Genomic DNA, 22,390 nt, shown 5'->3' with positions numbered 1-22,390 from the left:
TTGAGCCAACGCGCCCGGCCGAGTCTCTCTTTTTCAACCTCTGAGAGCTTTATCACACCGACATCTTCATCAGACCTAGCTGCCCTGTCAGTTTCCAACCAGTGGTTCTCAAAGGATGAAATGTAAATTAGATTAGGAGGAGTGTGGGATTAGCGGGAAGAAGTACAAGTTTCGTCCAGCAGGTGTCAGTGTTTGTCTGTCATAGAAAGATGCAGGCCTTTCCGGGCCTACAGCATTGTCTGCAGCAGAGGGATGTCTGTGCTATTAGAACTGGCTTTGAAAAGCTCTTTTATTTGCCTTTGTTCCAGCTCCCTCTCAGCACCTCCTCACATTTTCCTTAGAAAAGTTCTCTCAGAGGAAAGAAAGAACCAAAACTTATTGAGCACCTTCAATGCAGGTCAGGCAGCATGCGGCACTGTCATATCCAGATGGTCCCAGCTTAGGATGGTGCAAATTTTCAACTTTATGGTGGTGTGAAAGCTATATGCATTCAGTATGCTCCTTGGTTTATGATGGGGTTACGTCTGGATGAACCCATTGTTTGGGGCTGTTTTGTTTGCTTGTTCGGTTGGTGTTTGTTTTGAGACAGGATCTCACTGTCACCCAGGCTGGAGTGCACTGGTGCCATCACGGGTCACTGCAGCCTCAACCTCCTGGTTTCAAGCAATCATCCCACCTCAGCCTCCAAAAAAGTAGCTGGGACTACAGGCACATGCCTCCATACCCGGCTAATTATTTTTTTACAGACACAGGGTCTCTCTATGTTGCCCAGGCTGGTCTCAAATTCCTGGACTCAAGCAATCCTCCTGCCTTGGCCTCCCAAAGTGCTGGGTTTACAGGTGTGAACCACTGTGTCTGGCCCAAACCCACTGTTAAATTGAAAATATCATAGTTGAAAAGGCTGGGCATGGTGGCTCACTCCTATAATCCCAGCACTTTGGGAGGCTGAGATGGGCAGATCATGAGGTCAAGAGTTCGAGACCAGCCTGGCCAGCATGGTGAAACCCCATCTCTACTAAAAACACAAAAAATTAGCTGGGCATGGTGGTGTGTGCCTGTAATCCCAGCTACTTGGGAAGCTGAGACAGGAGAATCACTTGCACTGAAGAGGCAGAGGTTGCAGTGAGCCGAGATTGCACCACTGCACTACAGCCTGGGCAATAAAGCAAGACTCTGTCTCAAAAAAAAGAAAATAAAATGTTATAAGTTGAAAACAAACCTTTAAAGCAACTTTCAGAAGGGACTGATATCACCTTCATTTTGTAGCTGAAGACACTGTAGCTCCAAGAAGTTAAATGACTTCCTAGGCTGGGTGTGGTGGCTCACACCTGTAATCCCAGCACTTTGGAAGGCTGAGGTGGGTGGATCACTTGAGGCCAGGAATTCAAGAACAGTTTGGAGTGTACAAGGAGGTGTTTGGTAGGAGTCTCTCTTTTTCTTTTTCTTTTTTTTTTTTGAGACAGAGTTTTGCTCTTGTTACCCAGGCTGGAGTGCAATGGCGCGATCTCGGCTCACCACAACCTCTGCCTCCTGAGTTCAGGCAATTCTCCTGCCTCATCCTCCTGAGTAGCTGGGATTACAGGCACGCGCCACCATGCCCAGCTAATTTTTTAGCTTGGCCAACATGGTGAAACCCCATCTCTACTAAAAATACAAAAATTAGCCAGGCATGGTGATGGGTCTCTGTAATCCCAACAACTTGGGAGGCTGAGGCAGGAGAATCACTTGAACCCAGGAAGTGGTGGTTGCAGTGAGCTGAGATCATGCCATTTCACTCCAGCCTGGGCAACAGAGTAAGACTCCATCTTCAAAAAGAAAAATGAGGGCCAGATGTGGTGGCTCACGCCTGTAATCCCTACACTTTGGGAGGCTGAGGCAGGCGGATCACGAGGTCAGAAGATCGAGACCATTCTGGCTAACACAGTGAAACCCTGTCTCTACTAAAAAATACAAAAATTTAGTGAGGTGTGGCAGCAGGCGCCTGTAGTCTCAGCTACTCGGGAGGCTGGGGCAGGAGAATCGCTTGAACCTGGGATGCAGAGGTTGCAGTGAGCCAAGATCATGCCACTGCACTCCAGCCTGGGCGACACAGCAAGACTCTGTCTCAAAAAAAAAAAAAATCACTTCCCAAGGTCAAACAATTAGTGTAGTGGAAGTCAAGGCCATTAGTGAAAGATATATCACTTCTTAGATCGAAGATTCTTTTTACTACCAAAGGCCATCTTTCGGGAGAGATCATCAGTTCGCTTTTGGAGTGAGGAATGCAGTGATTGAGAGTAGAAGCATATTGCTAACAAAGGGGAGAAAGAATAGAAAGAAAGTGGACTGCCATGGAAGGGAACCTCAGGGAACTGGTCTGAGTGACGTTTTCTTCCGAGGTAAATAAGACTTGTCTCTGTCTGGCCCAGGGACCACTCCCCCAGAGGTGGGAAAATGTGGAGGAGTCAAACCTGGATGAGCTGCTGGTTCGATTGGAGGAGGAGCAACAGAGGTGATGGACCCCAAACTTTCTGGCCTGGGTAATTGGCCAGTGGGTGGAGAAGGCTGATGGGAAAACTCTGCCCTGAGGACTAATGTGGATTAGAGCCATAGACTTCAGCCCTCTAATTTCTTGCAATGGAAAATTTCGGTGGTTGCCATCTTACTCCCAGGAGGTCCAAGGGTTGAACCAGACCTTTATTTTGTACCCACTTTTACCTCTCCCCAGTGCAGGTGTGAGAGTCTAGCAGAGGTGAACACCCAGCTTCGACTGCACATGGAAAAAGCTGATGTGGTGAATAAAGCCCTTAGAGAAGATGTGGAAAAATTGACCGTCGACTGGAGCCGGGCCCGGGATGAGCTAATGAGGAAGGAGAGCCAGTGGCGGATGGAGCAGGAGGTAGGACGAACAGGGACTGGAACTGCAAGAGGAAGGCTGTGCACTCTGGATGCTGCCCTGGTCAGTACTGGAAGGGGTTAACTTCAGGACTTAGATGGAAACTGAGCTGTTGCTGTTGAAGTCTCTGACCATTCTTAACCTGCCCATGCTGGCAGCTTCATCCTGCTTGGGTCCTCAGCTTAGACCTGCCACTACCTGCCTAGTCTAGGTTCTGCTGGCAGGTAGCATGGCACTCAAAGCAACTCTGTTCCTGCAGAAGTGACATCTTAGGTTTTCCATGGGCCTGAAAGCTTATTGACTCTCCTGGTCTGGAGGCCTTGCATATCTAGATGCTAAAGAGGCAGATATTGAAACTGAATAGGAAAGAAAGACCAGTTATAGGCCCTGCGGAATTTTTGGGTCCCAGCTGAAGGAAACAAATGTTTCCTGCACTTTTGCTTTCTTTGTGCTAGGTGGTTTATGTATATCATTGACTCTCCTTATAAAAGTCTGCCCCCTTTTGTTAAGCAGCTACTGTGTATTCTTTTCCAATAGGCCCAGAGGAAAGTGACATACCATCCTAGGCCTCTGACCTCTCAAATCCCACTGCCAACTTTATTAAACCCTTCAGCATAACCTGGATAGATAACCATTCATAAACGATCTCCTGTAAGTCCCTCCTTCCTTCCCCCAGTAGTCAGGAGGAATCCAAGACTCTTGTGTTGGCAAAACATAGTCCTCTGCCTTTTGGTATGACCTGGGTTTCTGAACACACAGTTCTTCAAGGGCTACCTGAAAGGAGAGCATGGTCGCCTTCTCAGTCTATGGCGGGAGGTGGTGACCTTCCGACGCCATTTCCTGGAAATGAAGTCAGCTACTGACAGGTCAGTGTGGGGAGAAGAACGGAGGAGGTTTGCCCCTACCAATTCTGGACTTACAATAGTGGGCTGCTATAGAAGTGGGATCAGCTATGAGGGTGGGGTAGGCTGGGGAGTTGGTAGTGGTGGAAGCAGATTTTTCCCAGCTTTGCTCCTCATGCTTCACTGGGCCTGATCACCACACTCCCTTCCCTGGTTCTTAGTGGAGTCTGCTGTTTTCCTTGCTTGTACTCAGAGATCTGACAGAGCTAAAGGCTGAGCACGTGAGGCTTTCCGGGTCCCTGTTGACCTGTTGTCTGCGCTTGACTGTGGGAGCACAGTCTCGGGAACCCAACAGATCTGGGAGAATGGATGGGCGGGAACCAGCCCAGCTGCTGCTGCTGCTAGCCAAGACCCAGGAGCTGGAGAAGGAAGCCCATGAGAGGAGCCAGGAGTTAATACAGCTGAAGAGTCAAGGGAATCTGGAGAGGGCTGAACTGCAGGACCGGTGAGATGGCCTGGGGTCTCAGGAAGGGTTTGCTGAGAGAGAGCTGACTCCTTAGAGGGTTAGGGACAGGGAGGGGAGATGCCAAGAACATTCCTACCATGGAGGGGAAGAAGATGTGCCTGAGGGAGTCTACTTTGAAAGCTGATGCCACAGTTGGGGCTTGTACTGATCTCTGCCCTCAGCCTGTCTTTCAGCCCAGTTTCTCTCCTGTTGATTTATAGAGCTAGCTATGACTCCATCCTCCATGAACACCAAACTACTTGCCATTCCCAGAACAGCCAAGCTCTTCCCTTTCCCTGCCTTTGTACCTGCTGACTTTAGTCTGGAAAGCCTCGCTCCCTTCTCTCTCTGCCTTATCCTCTAAGGCATAGTTCAAATATTACCTTTTTTTTTGGAGACAGAGTCTCACTCTGTTGCCCAGGCTGAAGTGCAGTGGCACAATCTCAGCTACCGCTACCTCTGCCTTCCGGGTTCAAATGACTCTCCTGCCTCAGCTCCCAAGTAGCTGAGACTGTTTACAGGCATGCGCCACCACATCTGACTAATTTTTTTGTTTTTAATAGAGATGGGGTTTCACAGTGTTGACCAGGCTGGTCTCAAACTCCTGACCTCAAGTAACTTGCCTCAGCCTCCCAGAGTGCTGGGATTATAGGGGTGAGCCACCACAGCTGGCCAAAATGTCACCTCTTCTATGAAGCCTTCTCTGACCTTAGTAGCCTGCTAAGTTACTGTGCTCTTGTAGTCTTTTGACTTCTTATTACAGCATTGATCTCACTGATGATTTAGTTTCCCCCACCTTCTTTTTTTTTTTGGTCAGGCTGTTTTAATTTTTGGATTATAATGAAGTAGGTCTTTTAAAAATGATGATGTAGAAAGGCAGGGAAATGAGCAGAGAGCGCCAATGAATCTCAGGACAAAGTTCACAAATGCCCATGACTAGGGTTGTGTCTTCACCTGTTGGAGATACATACATAAAATGCAGGACTATTTTGTTTTTGCTTTTGGAGGCACTGAGAAGCACAAAGACAGAGACCACGGCTTCGTAAGTTTTGTGTTTCTAGTACTTTGTACTTCACCTGCCACATAGTAGATACTCGATACATTTTGTTTCTGTGCTTTTTGAGACAGAGGCTAGCTCTGTTGCCCAGGCTGTAGTGCAGTAGTGCAAACACAGCTCACTGCAGTCTTGACCTCCTTGGCGCAAGCAGTTCTCCTGCTTCACCCTCCAGAGTAGCTGGGACTACAGGCACACACCACTATGCCTGGCTGATTTTTTTTTTTATTTTTTGGAGTGGTGGAGTCTTGCTATGTTTCCCAGGCCAGTCTAGAACTCCTGATCTCAAGCAATCTTTCCACCTTGGCATCCCAAAGTTCTAAGATCACAGGTTTGAGCCACCATGCCTGGCCAATAAATGTTTGTTGAGTGATGTAATACTTAAACAAATGACCATACAGTGAGTTAAGTTTCTTAGAGATGGTATAGGATAAAATTACTAAGACTTTCACTGAGGCAAGAGGTTCACTGAGCCCAGGAGTTCAAGACCAGCCTGGGCAACAAACTGAGACCTTGTCTCTATTAAAAGTAAAAATAGAAAAAAAATAGCCATGTGGTGGCATGCACCTATAGTCCTGGCTACTTGGGAAGCTGAGGCAGGAGGATTGCTTGAGAGTGAGCTATGACTGCACCACTGTACTCTAGCCTGGTCAACAGAGCAAGACCCTGTCTCAAAAAAAAATACTGAAAAAAAAACATTTAAACTTTTAGATACCATTCATTCAAGAAATATTTATTTAGCCATTCACATATTACCAAGCAGTAAGCTCCAAGATACAGTTTAAGTGTTTGGTGATTTTCCTGGACCTTGAGTTTAATATCAAGAAGGTTGACCATAATCTTCCCCAAATTGCCCTTCCTTTCTCCCTATCAGAGTCAGAACCTCAGGCAGGAGGGACCTTGGGACTATCCCTTGCAGCACTTCTGATGTTCTGCATTGGCTTCAGGGTGCTTGACTTCAAGATCAAGTGAGGCCTGGAAGGGCCTGGGCCAGGGCTTTCCTTCAGCTCTCAGGTCCCCAAACGCGTGTTCCAGCCTTGAGATGTGGTAAATCCCTGCATGTGTCTGAGTGATTTTTTGCCTCCCTACTTCAAGGCTATAGCATCAGGTGGTATTCAGGGAGTGCAGAGGGGCTAGGGGTGCTAAGGGATTTTAGGGTGGCCACAGTTGGGAGTGTCTGGGGTTGGGTCTGGGGTGTGCTTCATCGGAGCTCTGTCCACATCCATGGGTTGTTCTGGTGACAGTGCTATGCTCTTCTCTTTAGGGTGACTGAGCTCTCTGCTCTGCTGACCCAGTCTCAGAAGCAAAATGAAGATTATGAAAAGATGGTAAAGGCTCTGAGAGAGACATTGGAGATCCTGGTACATGATCCTTTGTTCTGGAAGGGAATAGGGCATGGGCTTGTAGGTTTCTTGTCCTATATGGACAGATAGTGCAGGATATCAATTAAATATACCATGACGAAATCCTCTAAAGCTAAAAAATAAATTTTGGGTGAATCTGATAATCAATTAACTCATTCATTTATTCATTGAATAAATGTTATTGGCTGTCTACTATCCCTACTGTATTCCTGGGGAAATTGCAATGGCATGCATATGCAGTATGCCAGAGACTTTGCACATACATTCAGAGACACATTAGCAAATTAGTGAGTTACCAGGAAGCGTATGTGTGGAGAGATTTAAAACCTTGTCACATGGGAAACAACTGAGGAGTATGGCAGTGTTTAGCCAGCAGTAGAAAGAGCCTGAAGCTTATTGAAGGCCCTTGAAGACATGATAGCTGCCCTTACATATCTGAAGGACTGACACTGGGAAAAGAGAGTTTATGTATTTAATGTTTTCTAGGCCAAAACCAATGTCAATAGCTAGAAGTTATTAGGGAAGTAGATTCTGACTCACAGTTAGAGCTCTTCAGTAGTTGAACAGCCTGTCTTGTGAAGGAGTGAGGTTTTGGTCAGTGGCTTAACATCTGCCAGGGATGTTATCAAAGGGATTCTCTAAGGTTGGATGTTAGAACCCTCTGGCTTGATATCATGTTTCATCTCTGCAAGTTTTCAGATTCCTGATGTTAGGTAGCTCCTGAACCCCTATTCATATACATACTCCTAGTCTTCTCATGCAAGCTGGGATCAATCAACAGCCATTGTCACTTTCTGATTCCGCACCCCGCTCCCCGACCCTTTTTTTTTTTTTTTTTTTTTTTTTCAGGAATTTGCCAATTCAGAATATCCATGGGGCTCAGATAATGTAAATAAATGAAATGAAGTGGGTTCAGTTGTAAGAATTCTGGTTTTCCAGTGCTGTTGTATTTAGTTTTCAGTACTGCAGGGAACACTTGAGCTCAGTATTAAGGAAGCCATGAGGAGTGATAGAGATTGTGAAACCTTGAAGAATAAATGTCTCATCTAGAGGAGGCATCCGCCGTTCAACTTCAGTAAATCATTTCCATGTAGGAATGAAGGCTGGGTGTGGCCCATTTATTAACATTTTGGTAGAAGGCGGAAATTTATGTTTTTAATGTAAAATCTTTCCATTTATAAATGTTGATTCAAATTTTGTGTAAGCCAAATAAAACATAGTTGCAAGTCTAAGTCTTCAGGCCTTCACTAACACAAATAGGAGGGAAGAGAAGAACTCTTGAGTCTTTAAGATTATGTCTAGCTTTGGGGCTAGAGGATTCTCTGGTTTAGCATTAGGTCTCAAGCATCCATTTACTGTTCAGAGACAACAGCCGTCCCCCATCTAATAATAGCTTACATTTATTGAACATTTGCCTTGTTCCAGATACTATGTTGAATAACATAAATGCATTTTTCATTTAAGCCTCAAAACAAGTAGTTACTGATAATTATTTCTATTTTAAAGAAGCCCAAAGAAATAGTTGCCTATGGTAACCAAGCTAGTAAGTGATAGGAGCAGGAATTCTAATCTGTGAAGTCTAATTGGGAACTCATAATCACTTAATCTAAACTTGTAATCACCACATCACATTGTCTTCAGACTCTTCAGATAACATATTAGCATTCACGTATGGTCAGGGAAAAAGTGGGGCTGATAGAATAGATGGAATGAGACTTTGGTTGTATGGGGGCCTGGAATAATAAATTCACTTTTGATAGTTTGGCTCTGAAGCTCTATTCTGTTCCTTGGTCAGGAGACAAATCACACAGAGTTAATGGAACATGAAGCATCTCTCAGTAGGAATGCCCAAGAGGAGAAGTTGTCTTTACAGCAGGTGATCAAGGATATAACCCAGGTACTGGGAAGCCTCCTATTCATGGTAACCAGGTTATGCCTCCTCTCCCCAGGTCTCCATGTCCTTTCAGTCCTGCTTAGACTTCCAGTCTCTGAGGTTTGGGGGCTTAAAGTCTTGTGGGGATGAGTTCTGTGTTTTTGAAGACCAGAACCCTAAGAGATAGCTATGCATTCGTGTCTTAGCACTACCTGAAAAGATAGGCCCTCTTTCCTGTTTCTAGCGGCAGTTCTCAGGGCAGAGGCTAGATTCTGGTCTTCACTATCTCAATAGTTTCATCTTTTATTTCTTCACTTGTTACCTCAGAGAGTGTTCTAGCCTTGTTGCTAGTACTAGACGTGGGTGACCAAAGGTGGAGAGTTGAGGGAACCAGACTTTTATGCTCTCAGATACTCCCCTCCTTCCCCCAAGGGAGAGGATCTGAAAAGGAAAACATCAGGTTTGTCCAGGCTACAGGGTTAAGTCCCTGTATAAACTCTAGGCTTTGGTCAGTAGGGTGTTGACCCTGCTGTATTGGGTTTCAGGTCATGGTGGAAGAAGGGGATAATATAGCCCAAGGCTCTGGTCATGAGAGCTCTTTGGAATTGGACGCTAGTATCTTCTCCCAGTTTGATTACCAGGATCCAGACAAGGCTCTTACTCTGGTGCGTTCTGTGCTGACTCAGAGACGCCAGGCTGTGCTGGTAAGAACCCTCAGCATTATCCCTCAGTCGCAGGGGTGTGTGTCTAAACTGATGTGTGCCCCAGATACCTCCCTAGCTTGGACTGTCCCTTTCACTTTGTTGACCAATCGTGAGGTGTTTTGTCAGCATCCCAAAGTGAATCTGTCTGTGTCTGCTGAATTGTGCTTGTGAGTAGCAGGCACATCCATGCCAATGGCATGCTTCACTTTGTATACACTCTTTGCCTAACATGCAGAGATTGGGAACCAGAGCCCTGGGAGATGATTGGGCCAGTGTTTTCCAACTCTGAGGGTCCTAGGCACACTTACCACTCTCCCATGCCACTGTACACTTGGAGATGACAAACTCTAAGAATCTAGAGCCACAGAAGCCCAGTGACCTCTGATGGTCTGTCTTCTTGAAGAGTTGCATCTCCCTTCTTAGCTTACTCTTGTTGCACCAGCCCCTGACCCCCTTCTCCGGCTCCACATTCAGGGTTCTGACATCTCCTTTGCCCTTGCTCATCATCTGGTTTCTCTTGCTCTCCCTCCACAGGACCTAACGCAGCAGCTTGCAGGCTGCCAAGAGGCTGTGAGCTTGTTGCAACAGCAGCATGATCAGTGGGAGGAAGAAGGCAAAGCCTTGAGACAGCGGCTGCAGAAGCTCACTGGGGAGCGGGACACTCTAGCAGGGCAGACTGTGGACCTGCAGGGAGAGGTGGACTCTCTTAGCAAGTGAGCAGATGGGCTATTTATCCTCCCCTCCCAGCCTGGTCTCAGTCCAGCCTCATCCAGCCACTTACCCACTCACATCAGGTTTTGGGGTGCTGACCCTGCTGTCCCTAAGACTCAGGGCTGTTTTGCTCTGTGTTCTACTTGTTTCTGCAGAACAAGCTTTTGGGTTGGAGTCTAAAGGGAAGATGGGATCTTGAGACAAGCACCTTTCATTTGAACCTGTGATGTCTGCTTCCAGAAAGAAATTGAGGTCCCACGGTCTCTCCTCATCTCTGATTTCCTTCTTCCAGGGAGCGAGAGCTGCTGCAGAAGGCCAGGGAAGAGCTGCGGCAGCAGCTGGAGGTGCTAGAGCAGGAGGCATGGCGCCTGCGAAGGGCAAATGTGGAGCTTCAGCTGCAGGGGGACTCTGCCCAGGGCCAGAATGAGGAGCAGCAGGAGGAGCTGCACCTGGCTGTGCGGGAGAGGGAGCGTCTGTAAGTGTAACCAGTCTCCTCCTCTCTGGGGCCTGGTCTTCCTTCAATTCTGCATCCTCCTCACCTAGTCCCCTCTCTTAGAAAGTAGAGTATGTAGAAGTGTGGCATGCAGTGGGTTCAGATTAGCTTACTGCTTCTTTCTTTGCAGAAAGATGAATACGGAAAGTTCGTGGTTGGTTAAGTCTTTGCAGAGCACCCATATGGGATGAGACAGTGGGGGGAAAACAGAAATGAATAAGACAAAAGCCCTAATCTCAGGAGCTTCCCAAAAGACAGACGACTAACTGTGACATAAGGCCAGATGAAGTATGAGTTAAATAGAGTTTCAGACTAAGCCCTTTGGGAGCACAGGAGTAACGGTTAATTATCGAGGACTAGGGAATGCTTTATGGAGGAGTGCGTAGACTTTGTGCTGGGCCTTGACCTGTTTGGTTAGTAGAGAGTGGGAGAAGAGCTCAAGGAACAGATTAGCAAATAAAAGGAGGCAGGAAGGTTCATGACATGTTCAGAGTAGGCTGGGGTGGCTAAAGGCTAAGACTTATATGGGGAGTAGTGGGAAATGTGCTAGCTAGTCAAGAAAGGGAAATCCAAAATCAAAGGCCCCAGCTAATCTGTAAATTCCCCTATATGATGTCACATGAAAAGCAAGGACTTTGAGCTGGGCAAAAGCTTGGTTGGAATTACGGCTCTGTCAGTTGGACAGATTATTTGTAAAATGATGATGATACTATTTATCTTGAAGGGTCGCTGGGAAAATTAGAGCAATGTTCTGAAAAATGCCAACGTAGATCCAGGCATATTGTAGGTCTTTAATAACTGGGAGCAGGAATGTATTTTCTTTTCTTTTTTTTTTTTTTTTTTTTGAGACAGAGTTTCACTCTTGTTACCCAGGCTGGAGTGCAATGGCATCATCTCGGCTCACTGCAACCTCTGCCTCCTGGGTTCAGGCAATTCTCCTGCCTCAGCCTCCTGAGTACCTGGGATTATAGGCGTGTGCCACCATGCCCAGCTAATTTTTTGTATTTTTAGTAGAGACGGGGTTTCATCATCTTGACCAGGACGGTCTCGATCTCTTGACCTCGTGATCACCCGCCTTGGCCTCCCAAAGTGCTGGGATTACAGGCGTGAGCCACTGCGCCAGGCCCCTGGAATGTATTTTCATCTTTGTTCTATTTCCCTCTATGCCCCAGTTCCTTATATCTGGTAGGCATGAATAGCTGAAGCTTAAAGGGCTACCATAAGGGTCATGGCTTGTGCTAAGAATGATCTCCCTGTACCAGAGACAAGGGCAGACAATCCACAGAGATCTTAATATGTTTTTAAATTTAATTTATCTGACTTGATAATACATTTATATGATTCAAAAGTCAAAACTATTTTAAGGCTAGGCACATTGACTCACACCTGTAATTCCAACCCCTTCAGAGGCCTTAGTGGGAGGATTGCTTGAGGCCAGGAGTTTGAGACCAGCCTGGGCAACATAGTGAGACCTCTGTCTCCACAGAAACAATAAAAAATTAGCTGAATGTGGTAGCATGTGCCTGTAGCCTTGGCAGGGTAGATGGGAGGATCGGCTGGGTGCAGTGGCTCACGCCTTTAATCCCAGTACTTTGGGATGCTGAGGCGGGCAGATCACAAGATCAGGAGTCCAAGACCAGCTTGGCTAACATGGTGAAACCCCATCTCTACTAATAATACAAAAAATTAGCTGGGCGTGGTGGCACACACCTGCAGTCTGAGCTACTCTGGAGGCTGAGGCAGGAGAATCGCTTGAACCTAGGAGGCAGAGGTTGCAGTGAACCGAGATTGCACCACTGCACTCCAGCCTGGCTGACAGAGCAAGAGCCTGTCTCAAAAAAAAAAAAAAGGAAAGAAAAGAGGCTGGACACGATGGCTCATGCCTATAATCCCAGCACATTGAGAAGCCGAGGCAGGCAGATCACGAGGTCAGGAGTTCAAGAACAGACTGACCAACATGATGAAACCCCATCTCTATTAAAAAAAATAAAAATAAAGAAAAGAGATGGGAGGATCACATGAGCCCCCAGGAGTTTGAGGCTTCAGTGAGTTTAGAAGATACACAGAGAAGTCTCATTCTCACTTGTGCTTTCTCCATCTCATGTCCCTTCCCTCTTTAGGCAGCCATTTTAGTTGACTTCTTGTTTATCTTGCCGGTGCTACTTCATGCAAATATAGGCATATATTCTTTCTTCTCCTGCTTTCTAGCATAAAAAGTAGTGTATTATGTTTATACTGTTCTGTGCCTTGATTTTTTTTCTCTTGATATGTCTTAGAAATCTTTCCTTATCAGTTTTATAGACCTTCCTCATTCCGTTGCATAGCAAAGGTGATTACATTCCTGTTACCTTTGGGGTTATGGTCCATCCCTAAGAGTCCTCTAGACCCCTCTCCTTCCCATCTTAGTCAGGAGACGCTGGTGGGCCTGGAAGCCAAACAGTCAGAATCACTCAGTGAACTGATCACTCTTCGGGAAGCTCTGGAGTCAAGTCGCCTGGAAGGGGAGTTACTGAGGCAAGAACAAACGGAAGTGACCGCAGCGCTGGCTAGGGTGCGTGGCCTCCTCTCCTCACTTGCTGGGTGGGCGGCTTCGAAAATGTATTCTCATGCAGCCTGCCTCATTCTTCACCTTCAAGCCAGGATCCCTCATCTTTCCTTAATCATTAGTCTGCTTGTGGGTTCTCTCTTCCAAGATACCCTCTATATTGAAATTAGAATGGGCTTTCTAAAGTATAAAACTGGTTATGTCTGTCTCTTAAAACCATTCAACGGCCCTCTAGCTCTGTGGTGCCACATTCAAAGCTTTTTGTCATGTGCCCTAAACTGTGTTTTAGCCTCTCCTTCTACTGCAAAACCTGCCCTAACGCCTCATATCCTTCGTTCCTGCCACGGAGCAGTAATCAGATTCTCAGTTACTCCATGTTCTTTCATGACCCTAGTACTTTGCGTATACTTTCCTCTTTCCCTGCGCTACTTCTTTCCTCCTCCTTCGTGCGCAAACTGTTCCTCATCTCTCAATACCCAACTTAATCGTCAGCTTCTCTACCAAGCATATTTGATTCTTCCGAACTACATTAATATTTTTTTGAGTTCCCAGAGCACTTTGTGCTTACATTTTCTATGGCTTCATTACAACTGTAATCATTTCTCTGTCCTTACATTGGTACCTCTATACTGTGAGCTTCTGTCTTACTCTTTAACGAATGATTGAAGGGAAAACTTGTTTAGAATGCAGGAGAGGAATGGAGTATTAACTCATCTCTATACCAAAAAAGCAGCAGTGTTCGGAATGTGAACTGTTTACTGTTGCAGGAAAATTGGAAATAGGAAACTCTTAAACTCTCTTTGTTTTTAGGCAGAGCAGTCAATTGCAGAGCTGTCGAGTTCTGAAAACATCCTGAAGGCAGAGGTAGCTGATCTTCGAGCTGCAGCTCTCAAGCTCAGTGCCTTAAATGAGGCTTTGGCCTTAGATAAAGTTGGGCTGAACCAGCAGCTTCTCCAGGTGAGTAAAGATTTTCCTGGTTCCCAGGGAAGGGTTGGACCCTAACTGAGGACAAGACAGACCAGCTCCCAAATGTAGTTCTGAAATGAGCAAAAGGAATACTTACGGTGCAGAGGAGAGCAAAGGCTGTAAGGATTGGGCTTTAGACGTTACAAATACTCCACTCCCACATCTGCAGAACCATCTCTGGGCTTCAGGGTAAGTCACCAGGGTTGGGAAGGGGCCCGTGTCCTCTGGAAGAAAGACTAGAATTTTGCTGGTTGTTTTTTTTTTTTTTTTTTAGATGAATCTCCCTCTGTCGCCCAGGCTGTGGTATGATCTTAGCTTACTGCAGTCTCTACCTCCTGGTTTTAAGCTTTTTTTTTTTTTTTTTTTTTTTTTGAGATGGAGTCTCACTCCGTTGCCAGGCTGGAGTGCAGTGGCGTGATCTTGGCTCACTGCAACCTCCACCTCCTGAGTTCAAGCGATTCTCCTGCCTCAGCCTCCCGAGTAGCTGGGACTATGGGCATGTACCACCACACTCGGCTAATTTTGTATTTTAACTAGAGACAGGGTTTTACCATGTTGGTCAGGCTATTCTTGAACTTCTGACCTCAGGTGATCCACCCACCTCAGCCTCCCAGAGCCCTGGAATTATAGACATGAGCCACTGTGCCCAGTCTCGGACTAGGTTTTTAATACTGTTGGGTGAGATAATAGCAATCACCAGAAAAAAAATCTGCTGAAGAGCCTAAGTCCGAAAGAATGTTTTCTATCGATTACAGATTACCTCCTTGCAACCTCTGTTCCCTTAAGCCCCAGAAATGTTCTCTATTCCGTTATTCTGAATTATCTGAGAGCAGGATTTTGCCTTTCCTATCTCCATCTCCAGCATCCAGCCCATCTATTATCTGGATTATAGGCACTAGATCAAATGAATGGATTTCCCCCCCTCCCTTTTTATTTTTTTCCTGAGAGGGAGTTTCACTCTTTTTTTTTTTTTGAGATGGAGTTTCGCTCTTGTTTCCCAGGCTGGAGTGCAATGGCGTGATCTCGGCTCACCGCAACCTCCGCCTCCTGGGTTCAGGCAATTCTCCTGCCTCAGCCTCCTGAGTAGCTGGGATTACAGGCACGCGCCACCATGCCCAGCTAATTTTTTGTATTTTTAGTAGAGATAGGGTTTCACCATGTTGACCAGGATGGTCTCGATCTCTTGACCTCGTGATCCACCCGCCCTCCCAAAGTGCTGGGATTACAGGCTTGAGCCACTGCGCCCGGCCCCGAGGGAGTTTCATTCTTATTGCCCAGGTTGGAGTGCAATGGCTCAATCTCAGCTCACCGCAACCTCTGCCTCCTGGGTTCAAGAGATTCTCCTGCCTCAGCCTCCCAAGTAGCTGGGACTACAAGCATGCGCCACCATGCCTGGCTAATTTTTTGCATTTTTAGTAGAGACAGTGTTTCTCCGTGTTGACCAGGCTGGTCTCAAACTCCCAATCTCAGGTGATCTGCCCCTCTCAGCCTCCCACAGTGCTGGGATTACAGGCGTGAGCCACCGCGCCCGGCAGATGATCCCCCCTCTGATAAACACTCCTTTGTTCATCTTTGGAGAATAGATTCATATCTCACTTGGATTTCAGTCTTAGCATTTAATTCCTAAACTAACCATTTGTCTTTGATGCCTGTTCTCCTTTCCCTTTTTGGCCAGTAGTTAGAGGAGGAGAACCAGTCTGTGTGCAGCAGAATGGAGGCCGCAGAGCACGCAAGAAATGCTTTACAGGTGGACCTGTCGGAGGCAGAGAGGAGCAGGGAAGTCCTCTGGGGAAAGAACAATCACCTGGAGGCTCAGTTGCAGAAAGCGGAGGAGGCTGGGGCTGAGCTGCAGGCAGATCTCAGAGGTATCCAAGAAGAGAAGGAAGAAATTCAAAGGAAGCTAAATGAGGTGAGAAGACAAAATGGACACCATCATTAAGGTATAATACATGCTCATTTAAAAAAATTAAAACACTACAGAAATTATCTGGAAAGTAAAAAAGTCTTACTTCCTAGAAATGACCAGTGTTACTAGTTTGCAGTATATCTTACAATTTTTTTTTTTAATTTTTTTGAGATGGAGTTTTGCTTTTATTACCCAGGCTGGAGTGCAATGGCGTGATCTCAGCTCACCGCAACCTCCGCCTCCTGGGTTCAAGCAATTCTCCTACCTCAGCCTCCCAAGTAGCTGGGACTACAGGCTGCACCACCATGCCCAGCTAAGTTTTTGTATTTTTAGTAGAGACAGGGTTTCACCATGTTGACCAGGATGGTCTCGATCTCTTGACCTAGTGATCCACCTGCCTCAGCCTCCCAAAGTGCTGGGATTATAGGCGTGAGCCACCGCGCCCGGCCTACAATTTTAAAAAAGAATGCCTGTAAGAATTCTTCACTGCGGCCAGGTGCGGTGGCTCACGCCTATAATCCCAGCACTTTGGGAGGCAGAGGGGGGCAGATCACGAGGTCAGGAGTTTGAGACCAGCCTGACCAACATGATGAAATCCCATCTCTACTAAAAATTAAAAAAATAGCCAGGCGTAGTGGCACACACCTGTAATCCCAGCTACTCAGGAGGCTGAGGCAGGAGAATCGCTTGAACCCAGGAGCCAGAGGTTGCAGTGAACCAAGATCATGCCACTGGACCCCAGCCTGGGTGAGAGAGCAAAACTCCATCTCAAAAAAAAAAAAAAGCTCTTCACTGATTCCCCACTACTTCATACCAGCTTCTCCTTATACTCTGATAGCACCTCATGCTTATTTCAGCTGCTACATTCCTCATGCCATAATTATCTCTTTATATGTCTCCATCTTTAGACCAAAAGCTCCTTGAAGGCAAAGCTATATCTTATTTGTTTTTATTCCTCCAGCTTTTAGCATGCTGCCTACCACACAACAGGGGCTGAGTAAATTTTTTTCCTGATCCAATAAATGACCTGGCTCAAAGATCATCTTTCTCCTCTACAAAACCTCCCATTGTCCTAGTAATTTTTTTTTTTTTTTTTTTTTTTTGAGACGGAGTTTTTGCTCTTGTTACCCAGGCTGGAGTGCAATGGCGCGATCTCGGCTCACCGCAACCTCCGCCTCCTGGGTTCAGGCAATTCTCCTGCCTCAGCCTCCCGAGTAGCTGGGATTACAGGCACACGCCACCATGCCCAGCTAATTTTTTTTTGTATTTTTAGTAGAGACGGGGTTTCACCATGCTGACCAGGATGGTCTCGATCTCTTGACCTCGTGATCCACCCGCCTTGGCCTCCCAAAGTGCTGGGATTACAGGCTTGAGCCACCGCGCCCGGCCTGTCCTAGTAATTTTATGGACTCTCGCTTCAGAGTCCCTTTCTCCAGATACTGATCACTTTCTTCCTGGTATTATGTGTGCATCTTCTCAGGACTAAAACCTCCTGAGGGGCAGGTCTCCTGCTGTCCTAGCACAGGGTCTTGCTCACCAGAGAGCATTCTTCCTGGGCTGGGGGCTCTGTGGGCTGATCAGGGGAATAGATAAATGCCACATGGGGTGTGTAATGGTCTGGGCCACAGAGCTAGGTCCAGAGTCTCTGAAGAGCCGGTGCCCCTAACCTGGCTGTAGTGGCCCCAGGGGGAATCCTGCCTCTGCTCCACGTCTCACCACATTCTTCCCCTCAGTCACATCACCAGCAGGAGGCAGCCATGGCTCAGCTGGAGCAGCTGCATCAAGAGGCAAAACGACAGGAAGAAGTGCTTGCCAGGGCAGTCCAGGAGAAGGAGGCCGTAGTACGAGAGAAGGCAGCTCTCGAGGTGCGGCTGCAGGCCGTGGAGCGCGACCGGCAGGACCTCGCTGAACAACTACAGGGGCTCAGGTAGGGCCTAGACTCAGTTCAGCCACGCGCAGAGAGAACTTTGCAAGGCAAAGGCAGTGAAGGTAAGCTCCCTGCCGTTAAGTATGTAGGTCCTAAATTGATTATGAATTTATAATTGCCCACCTAACTTCTCCAGGTAGCCAGTAAGTACTTAGAACCCAACCCCTCTTGAAGGGTAAGGGCCTTGATGGGTAAGAACCTCTTCTGATTCCTGAACCTTACAGCTCAGCCAAAGAGCTACTGGAGAGCAGTCTGTTTGAAGCCCAACAACAAAATTCTGTGATAGAGGTCACCAAGGGGCAGCTGGAGGTCCAGATTCAAACTGTCACTCAAGCCAAGGAAGTAATACAAGGTGAGAATCCAACTGGGATGGGGTGTGCTCCATTCCATGGAGATATTGAAAGCTAGGAAGACAGTGGGAGGCTATTACAGGTCTTTCTCCAGCAGGGTGCAGGGCCTCTGAGATGGGAGTTGCTCATGAGGTCAGGGGAGAGGGAGAATTTTATTAGATAAAAGGAGCGGGGGCAGAGGCCTGATCCTGTCCCTGGCATGTTAGGGGAAGTGAGGTGCCTGAAGCTAGAACTGGACACTGAACGGAGCCGGGCAGAGCAGGAGCGGGATGCTGCAGCCAGACAGCTGGCCTGGGCTGAGCAAGAGGGGAAGACTGCCCTGGAGCAGCAGATGGTGGCCCATGAGGAGGAGGTGAACCAGCTTCGGGAGAAATGGGTAAGTGATCAATGTGGCAGGGGAAGGCCTCCCTTTCATGAGGGCTCCACCTGCTGCCTCTTGGTCCAGTTATTGCTGATCGTACAAGTGAAATTTGGTCACCAAGGTGTCCAATCCAGCTTCCTGCTGTTAAAGGAGTTATATATGAAAAGCACTAAGAGTGTTTCCTGGCATATCGTGGGCTCTCTATTTGTGTTAGCCATTATTATTGTTGTTGTGTTGGTGTGTACAGAAAGTTGAGAGTGGACCCTGGGATTTAGGATTATTAACCTGGCAGAGAAATATCTTGGATGCATTCTTGTACAGTTCAGAACTGTGTTTTGTCTTTTAATTAAGTAATTTATTCCATTTGCTTTTATTGTTATTTTAGGTGTATTTGGATTTATTTGTGCCATGTTATGTTATTTCTCATGCCTTTTTATATCTTTTAGGGAGGGGAAATCACCTTTCTTCTTTTCGAGTATTAAGTTGGGTGATTAAGTTGTATTCTTTTCTCACCTCTTTTTTCTCTCTCTACAACTTTGGATGATATGTTCTTTATTTTAAAAATTCTATTAGTGGTTACCTGTAATATTTTAAAGTATATACTTAATAAAATCTCAAGGTTCAGTCGTTTTACCCTTTTCCTGAATGATACAAGGGTCTTAGAACATCTTACCTAGCCCAGGAGTTTGATACCAACCTGGACAATACAGCAAAACCCCGTTTTCTACAAAAAAAAATTTAAAAATTAGCCGCACATGGTGGTATACATTGTAGTCCCAGCTATTTGGGAGGCTGAAATGGGAGGATCATTTAAGCCCAAGAGGTTGAGGCTGTGGTGAGCTGTGCATCACTGCACTCCAGCCTGAGTGACAGAGTGAGACCCTGTCTCAAAAAAAAAAGAACCTTTTACCTGATTCACTCTTCCCTGATTTATGTGCTGTTTTGATCAGTGTGTTTAGTTCTAACTAGTTTAACATCACAAATTTGATTTTTTGTTGTTTTATACAGTCAATATTTGATCAGATACAATGATGAGCTCATGTTCTTGAGAAATTTTCCTTTTTTTTTCTTTTTCTTTTTATATTTTTTTCTTTCCCCCAAAGACCTTTGTTCTGAGGAGGTTTTTCCGTGGGAATCTTTTTAGGCCTTAGGCAAAGCAGTTTTTCCTCCGAGGACTTGCTTTTGCTTCTGTCAGGAAGCTGGAGGACTAGCATCCCAGGACCACTTTAAAGTAAATTTTCTGTTTAAAGTGTTTTGACCCACAGTCAAGCCCATAGCCCATGTGCAGCTCAGCTTGTGGTTATGAATTCTCAGAGGAGATTTTTTTTCTATCCTGTATTAAAGTTGAGATACGCACATTTCCTTGATAATTTCCTTCTGTAGAGTTTATTTTGTTTTGTCTCCTCTCCACATCCCTCCACTTTCTCTGTTTCCCTTCCTCCCCATCTCTTCCTTCTTTTTGCTTTTTCCCCCTTAAGCCGAGGTCACTATAGCCCAGGGATAGGCAATTGTTTTTCCTTTTAGAGATGGAATATCGCTATGTTTTCCAAGCTGGTCTTGAACTCCTGGGCTCAAAGGAGCCTCCTGCCTCAGCCTCCTCAGTAGCTAGGACCACAGGCACGGTCTACCATGTTTGGCTTTTTGTTAAGGACTATATGCTAGGTTTTGCAGACCATATGGTCTCTGTCACAATTACTTAACTTTGCAGTTGTAGTGCAAAAGCAGCCATGTATAAACAAAGAAGCATAACTGTGCTTAAATAAAACTTTGTGTATGGATACTGAAATGTGAAGTCCATATAATTTTCACATGTTACAAAACATTATTGTTTTTTGTTTTTTGGGTTTTTTTTTGAGATGGAATTTTGCTCTTGTTGCCCAGGCTGGAGTGCAGTGGGGCAATCTCGGCTCACAGCAACCTCCGCCCCCCAGGTTCAAGCCATTCTCCTGCCTCAACCTCCCGAGTAGATGGGATTACAGGCATGCACTACCACGCTTAGCTAATTTTGTATTTTTAGTAGAGATAGGGTTTCTCCCTGTTCCTTAGGCCGGTCTCAAACTCCCTCAGGTGATCCGCCCACCTCAGCCTTCCAAAGTGCTGGGATTACAGGCATGAACCATCACGCCTGGCACATTATTGTTTTCAACCTGTAATCCTAGCACTTTGGGGGGCCAAGGTGGGTGAATCACCTGAGGTTGAGAGTTTGAGACCAGCCTGACCAACATGGAGAAACCCCATCTCTACTAAAAATACAAAAATTAGCCAGGCGTGGTGGCACATGCCTGTAATCCCAGCTACTCAGGAGGCTGAGGCAGGAGAATCTCTTAAACCTGGAGGCAGGGGTTGTGGTGTGGTGAGCCGAGATTGCACCATTGCACTCCAGCCTGGGCAACAAGTATGAAATTCTGTCTCAAAATAAATAAATAAATAAATAAAATTCATCCTTTTTATGTTTTCACAGTTGGCTTTGGCTTTTTGAACCAGAGGGTTTAAAAGACTATCCTATAACTGGGACATTACACATTGCTGGGTTTTGTAAAGAACAAAGGAAGACCTCTCTTTTTCTTTTTATTATTTCTTTTGCGACAGGGTCTCGCTCCATTGCCCAGGCTGGAGTGGGGTGGCATGATCAGGGCTCACTGCAGCCTTGCCCTCCTGGGCTCAAGTGATCCTCTTACCTCAGTCTTCTAAGTAGCTGGGACCATAACAACGAACTACCACACTTGACTGATTTTTGCATTTTTTGTAGATAAGAGGTTTCATCATGTTTCCCAGGCTTGTCTCAAATTCTTGGGCTCAAGTGATCAGCCTACCTCAGCCTTGCAAAGTGATGAGCTAATATGTGTGAACCACCATGTTGGTGAAGCCTTCCCAGACAATACAGTTGACAGCCAGACTACTGTCAATTGTATTGTCTGGGAAGGCTTCACCAAGGAAGTGTCAGTTTAGGTGTGAGGAATGATGGAATAGGGGTGGAGAAGGGATTTCCAGGTAGAAGGAAACATGAGTAAAGGCTTTAAGTTACGAACATGTTTGCCGGGCATGGTGGCCCACACCTGTAATCTTAGCACGTTGGGAGGCTGAGGCAGGTGGATCACTTGAGGTCAGGAGTTCAAAATCAGCCTGGCCAACATGGTGAAACCCTATCTCTACTAAAAATACAAAAAAAAATAGCCAGGCGTGGTGGCAGGTGCCTATAATCCCACCTACTTGGGAGGCTGGCTAGAACCCATGAGGCAGAGGTTGCATTGAGCTGAGATTGCGCCATTGCACTCCAGCCTGGGCAACAGAGCGAGAGTCCATCTCAAAACACAAAGAAAGTGTTTAGTGTGCTCAAGGACCTGCAAAGAGGCAAGTGTGTGTAGCCGGGGTGTAGTAAATGAGGGGGAAAGCTGCAGAGATGACACTAGGAAAGCCGAAACAGAGATATTCCCATTGTATGAATAAGCAACTACAAGTTTGCAGGCATTTTAAAGGAAAAGTATAGTGTATGCTAATGTGATGATGATGTTAGCTGTTATGTATGGCCCACTTTCTGTGTGCTAAGCACATTTAAAGTGATTCACATGGCTTATATCCATCCTCAATACAACCTGAAGAGAATGATACTGTTGCTATCCCCATTTTAACAGATAAAGAAACTGAGGCACAGAGATGTTTAGAAAATTTTTTTTTTTTTTTGAGACAGAGTCTCACTCTGTCGCCCAGGCTGGAGTGCAGTGGCGTGATCTCAGCTCACTGCAACCTCCGCCTCCCCACCTGTAATCCCAGCACTTTGGGAGGCTGAGGCGGGTGGATCACAAGGTCAGGAGTTCTAGACCAGCCTGACCAACATGGTGAAACCCCATCTCTACTAAAAATACAAACATTAGCTGGGCATGGTGGCACCTGCCTGTAATCCCAGCTACTCAGGA

General features: G+C 46.3%; 1 protein-coding gene across 14 annotated transcripts in view; it reads left to right on the top strand.

The window, feature by feature from the left end:
- Nucleotides 1-22,390, top strand: part of CEP250 (centrosomal protein 250) — a 56,939-nt gene that overhangs the window by 10,098 nt on the left and 24,451 nt on the right. For 8 of the 14 annotated variants that reach the window (XR_013535016.1, XM_035297996.3, XM_035297994.3 and 5 more), the window contains 15 exons: nucleotides 2,409-2,491; nucleotides 2,713-2,878; nucleotides 3,635-3,741; nucleotides 3,971-4,222; nucleotides 6,541-6,637; nucleotides 8,436-8,537; nucleotides 9,059-9,217; nucleotides 9,752-9,930; nucleotides 10,221-10,403; nucleotides 12,828-12,972; nucleotides 13,777-13,923; nucleotides 15,611-15,841; nucleotides 17,572-17,765; nucleotides 17,990-18,117; nucleotides 18,322-18,491. Coding sequence is in view for 12 of the 14 variants with exons in the window: in XM_035297996.3 (XP_035153887.3) it covers nucleotides 2,409-2,491; nucleotides 2,713-2,878; nucleotides 3,635-3,741; nucleotides 3,971-4,222; nucleotides 6,541-6,637; nucleotides 8,436-8,537; nucleotides 9,059-9,217; nucleotides 9,752-9,930; nucleotides 10,221-10,403; nucleotides 12,828-12,972; nucleotides 13,777-13,923; nucleotides 15,611-15,841; nucleotides 17,572-17,765; nucleotides 17,990-18,117; nucleotides 18,322-18,491 (2,343 nt within the window). In the remaining 2 variants the exon portion in view is untranslated. Of the gene's footprint in view, nucleotides 1-2,408; nucleotides 2,492-2,707; nucleotides 2,879-3,634; nucleotides 3,742-3,970; nucleotides 4,223-6,540; nucleotides 6,638-8,435; nucleotides 8,538-9,058; nucleotides 9,218-9,751; nucleotides 9,931-10,220; nucleotides 10,404-12,827; nucleotides 12,973-13,776; nucleotides 13,924-15,610; nucleotides 15,842-17,571; nucleotides 17,766-17,989; nucleotides 18,118-18,321; nucleotides 18,492-22,390 lie in introns of all 14 variants that reach the window. The other 6 variants (XR_013535017.1, XM_035297997.3, XM_078371044.1 and 3 more) reach the window with 3 other exon arrangements.

The sequence above is a fragment of the Callithrix jacchus genome, chromosome 5 (genome assembly GCF_049354715.1).
Source record: "Callithrix jacchus isolate 240 chromosome 5, calJac240_pri, whole genome shotgun sequence".
NCBI lineage: Eukaryota > Metazoa > Chordata > Mammalia > Primates > Cebidae > Callithrix > Callithrix jacchus.
Note: the sequence above shows the minus strand (reverse complement) of the source record. Positions and strands in the feature narration are given on the sequence as shown.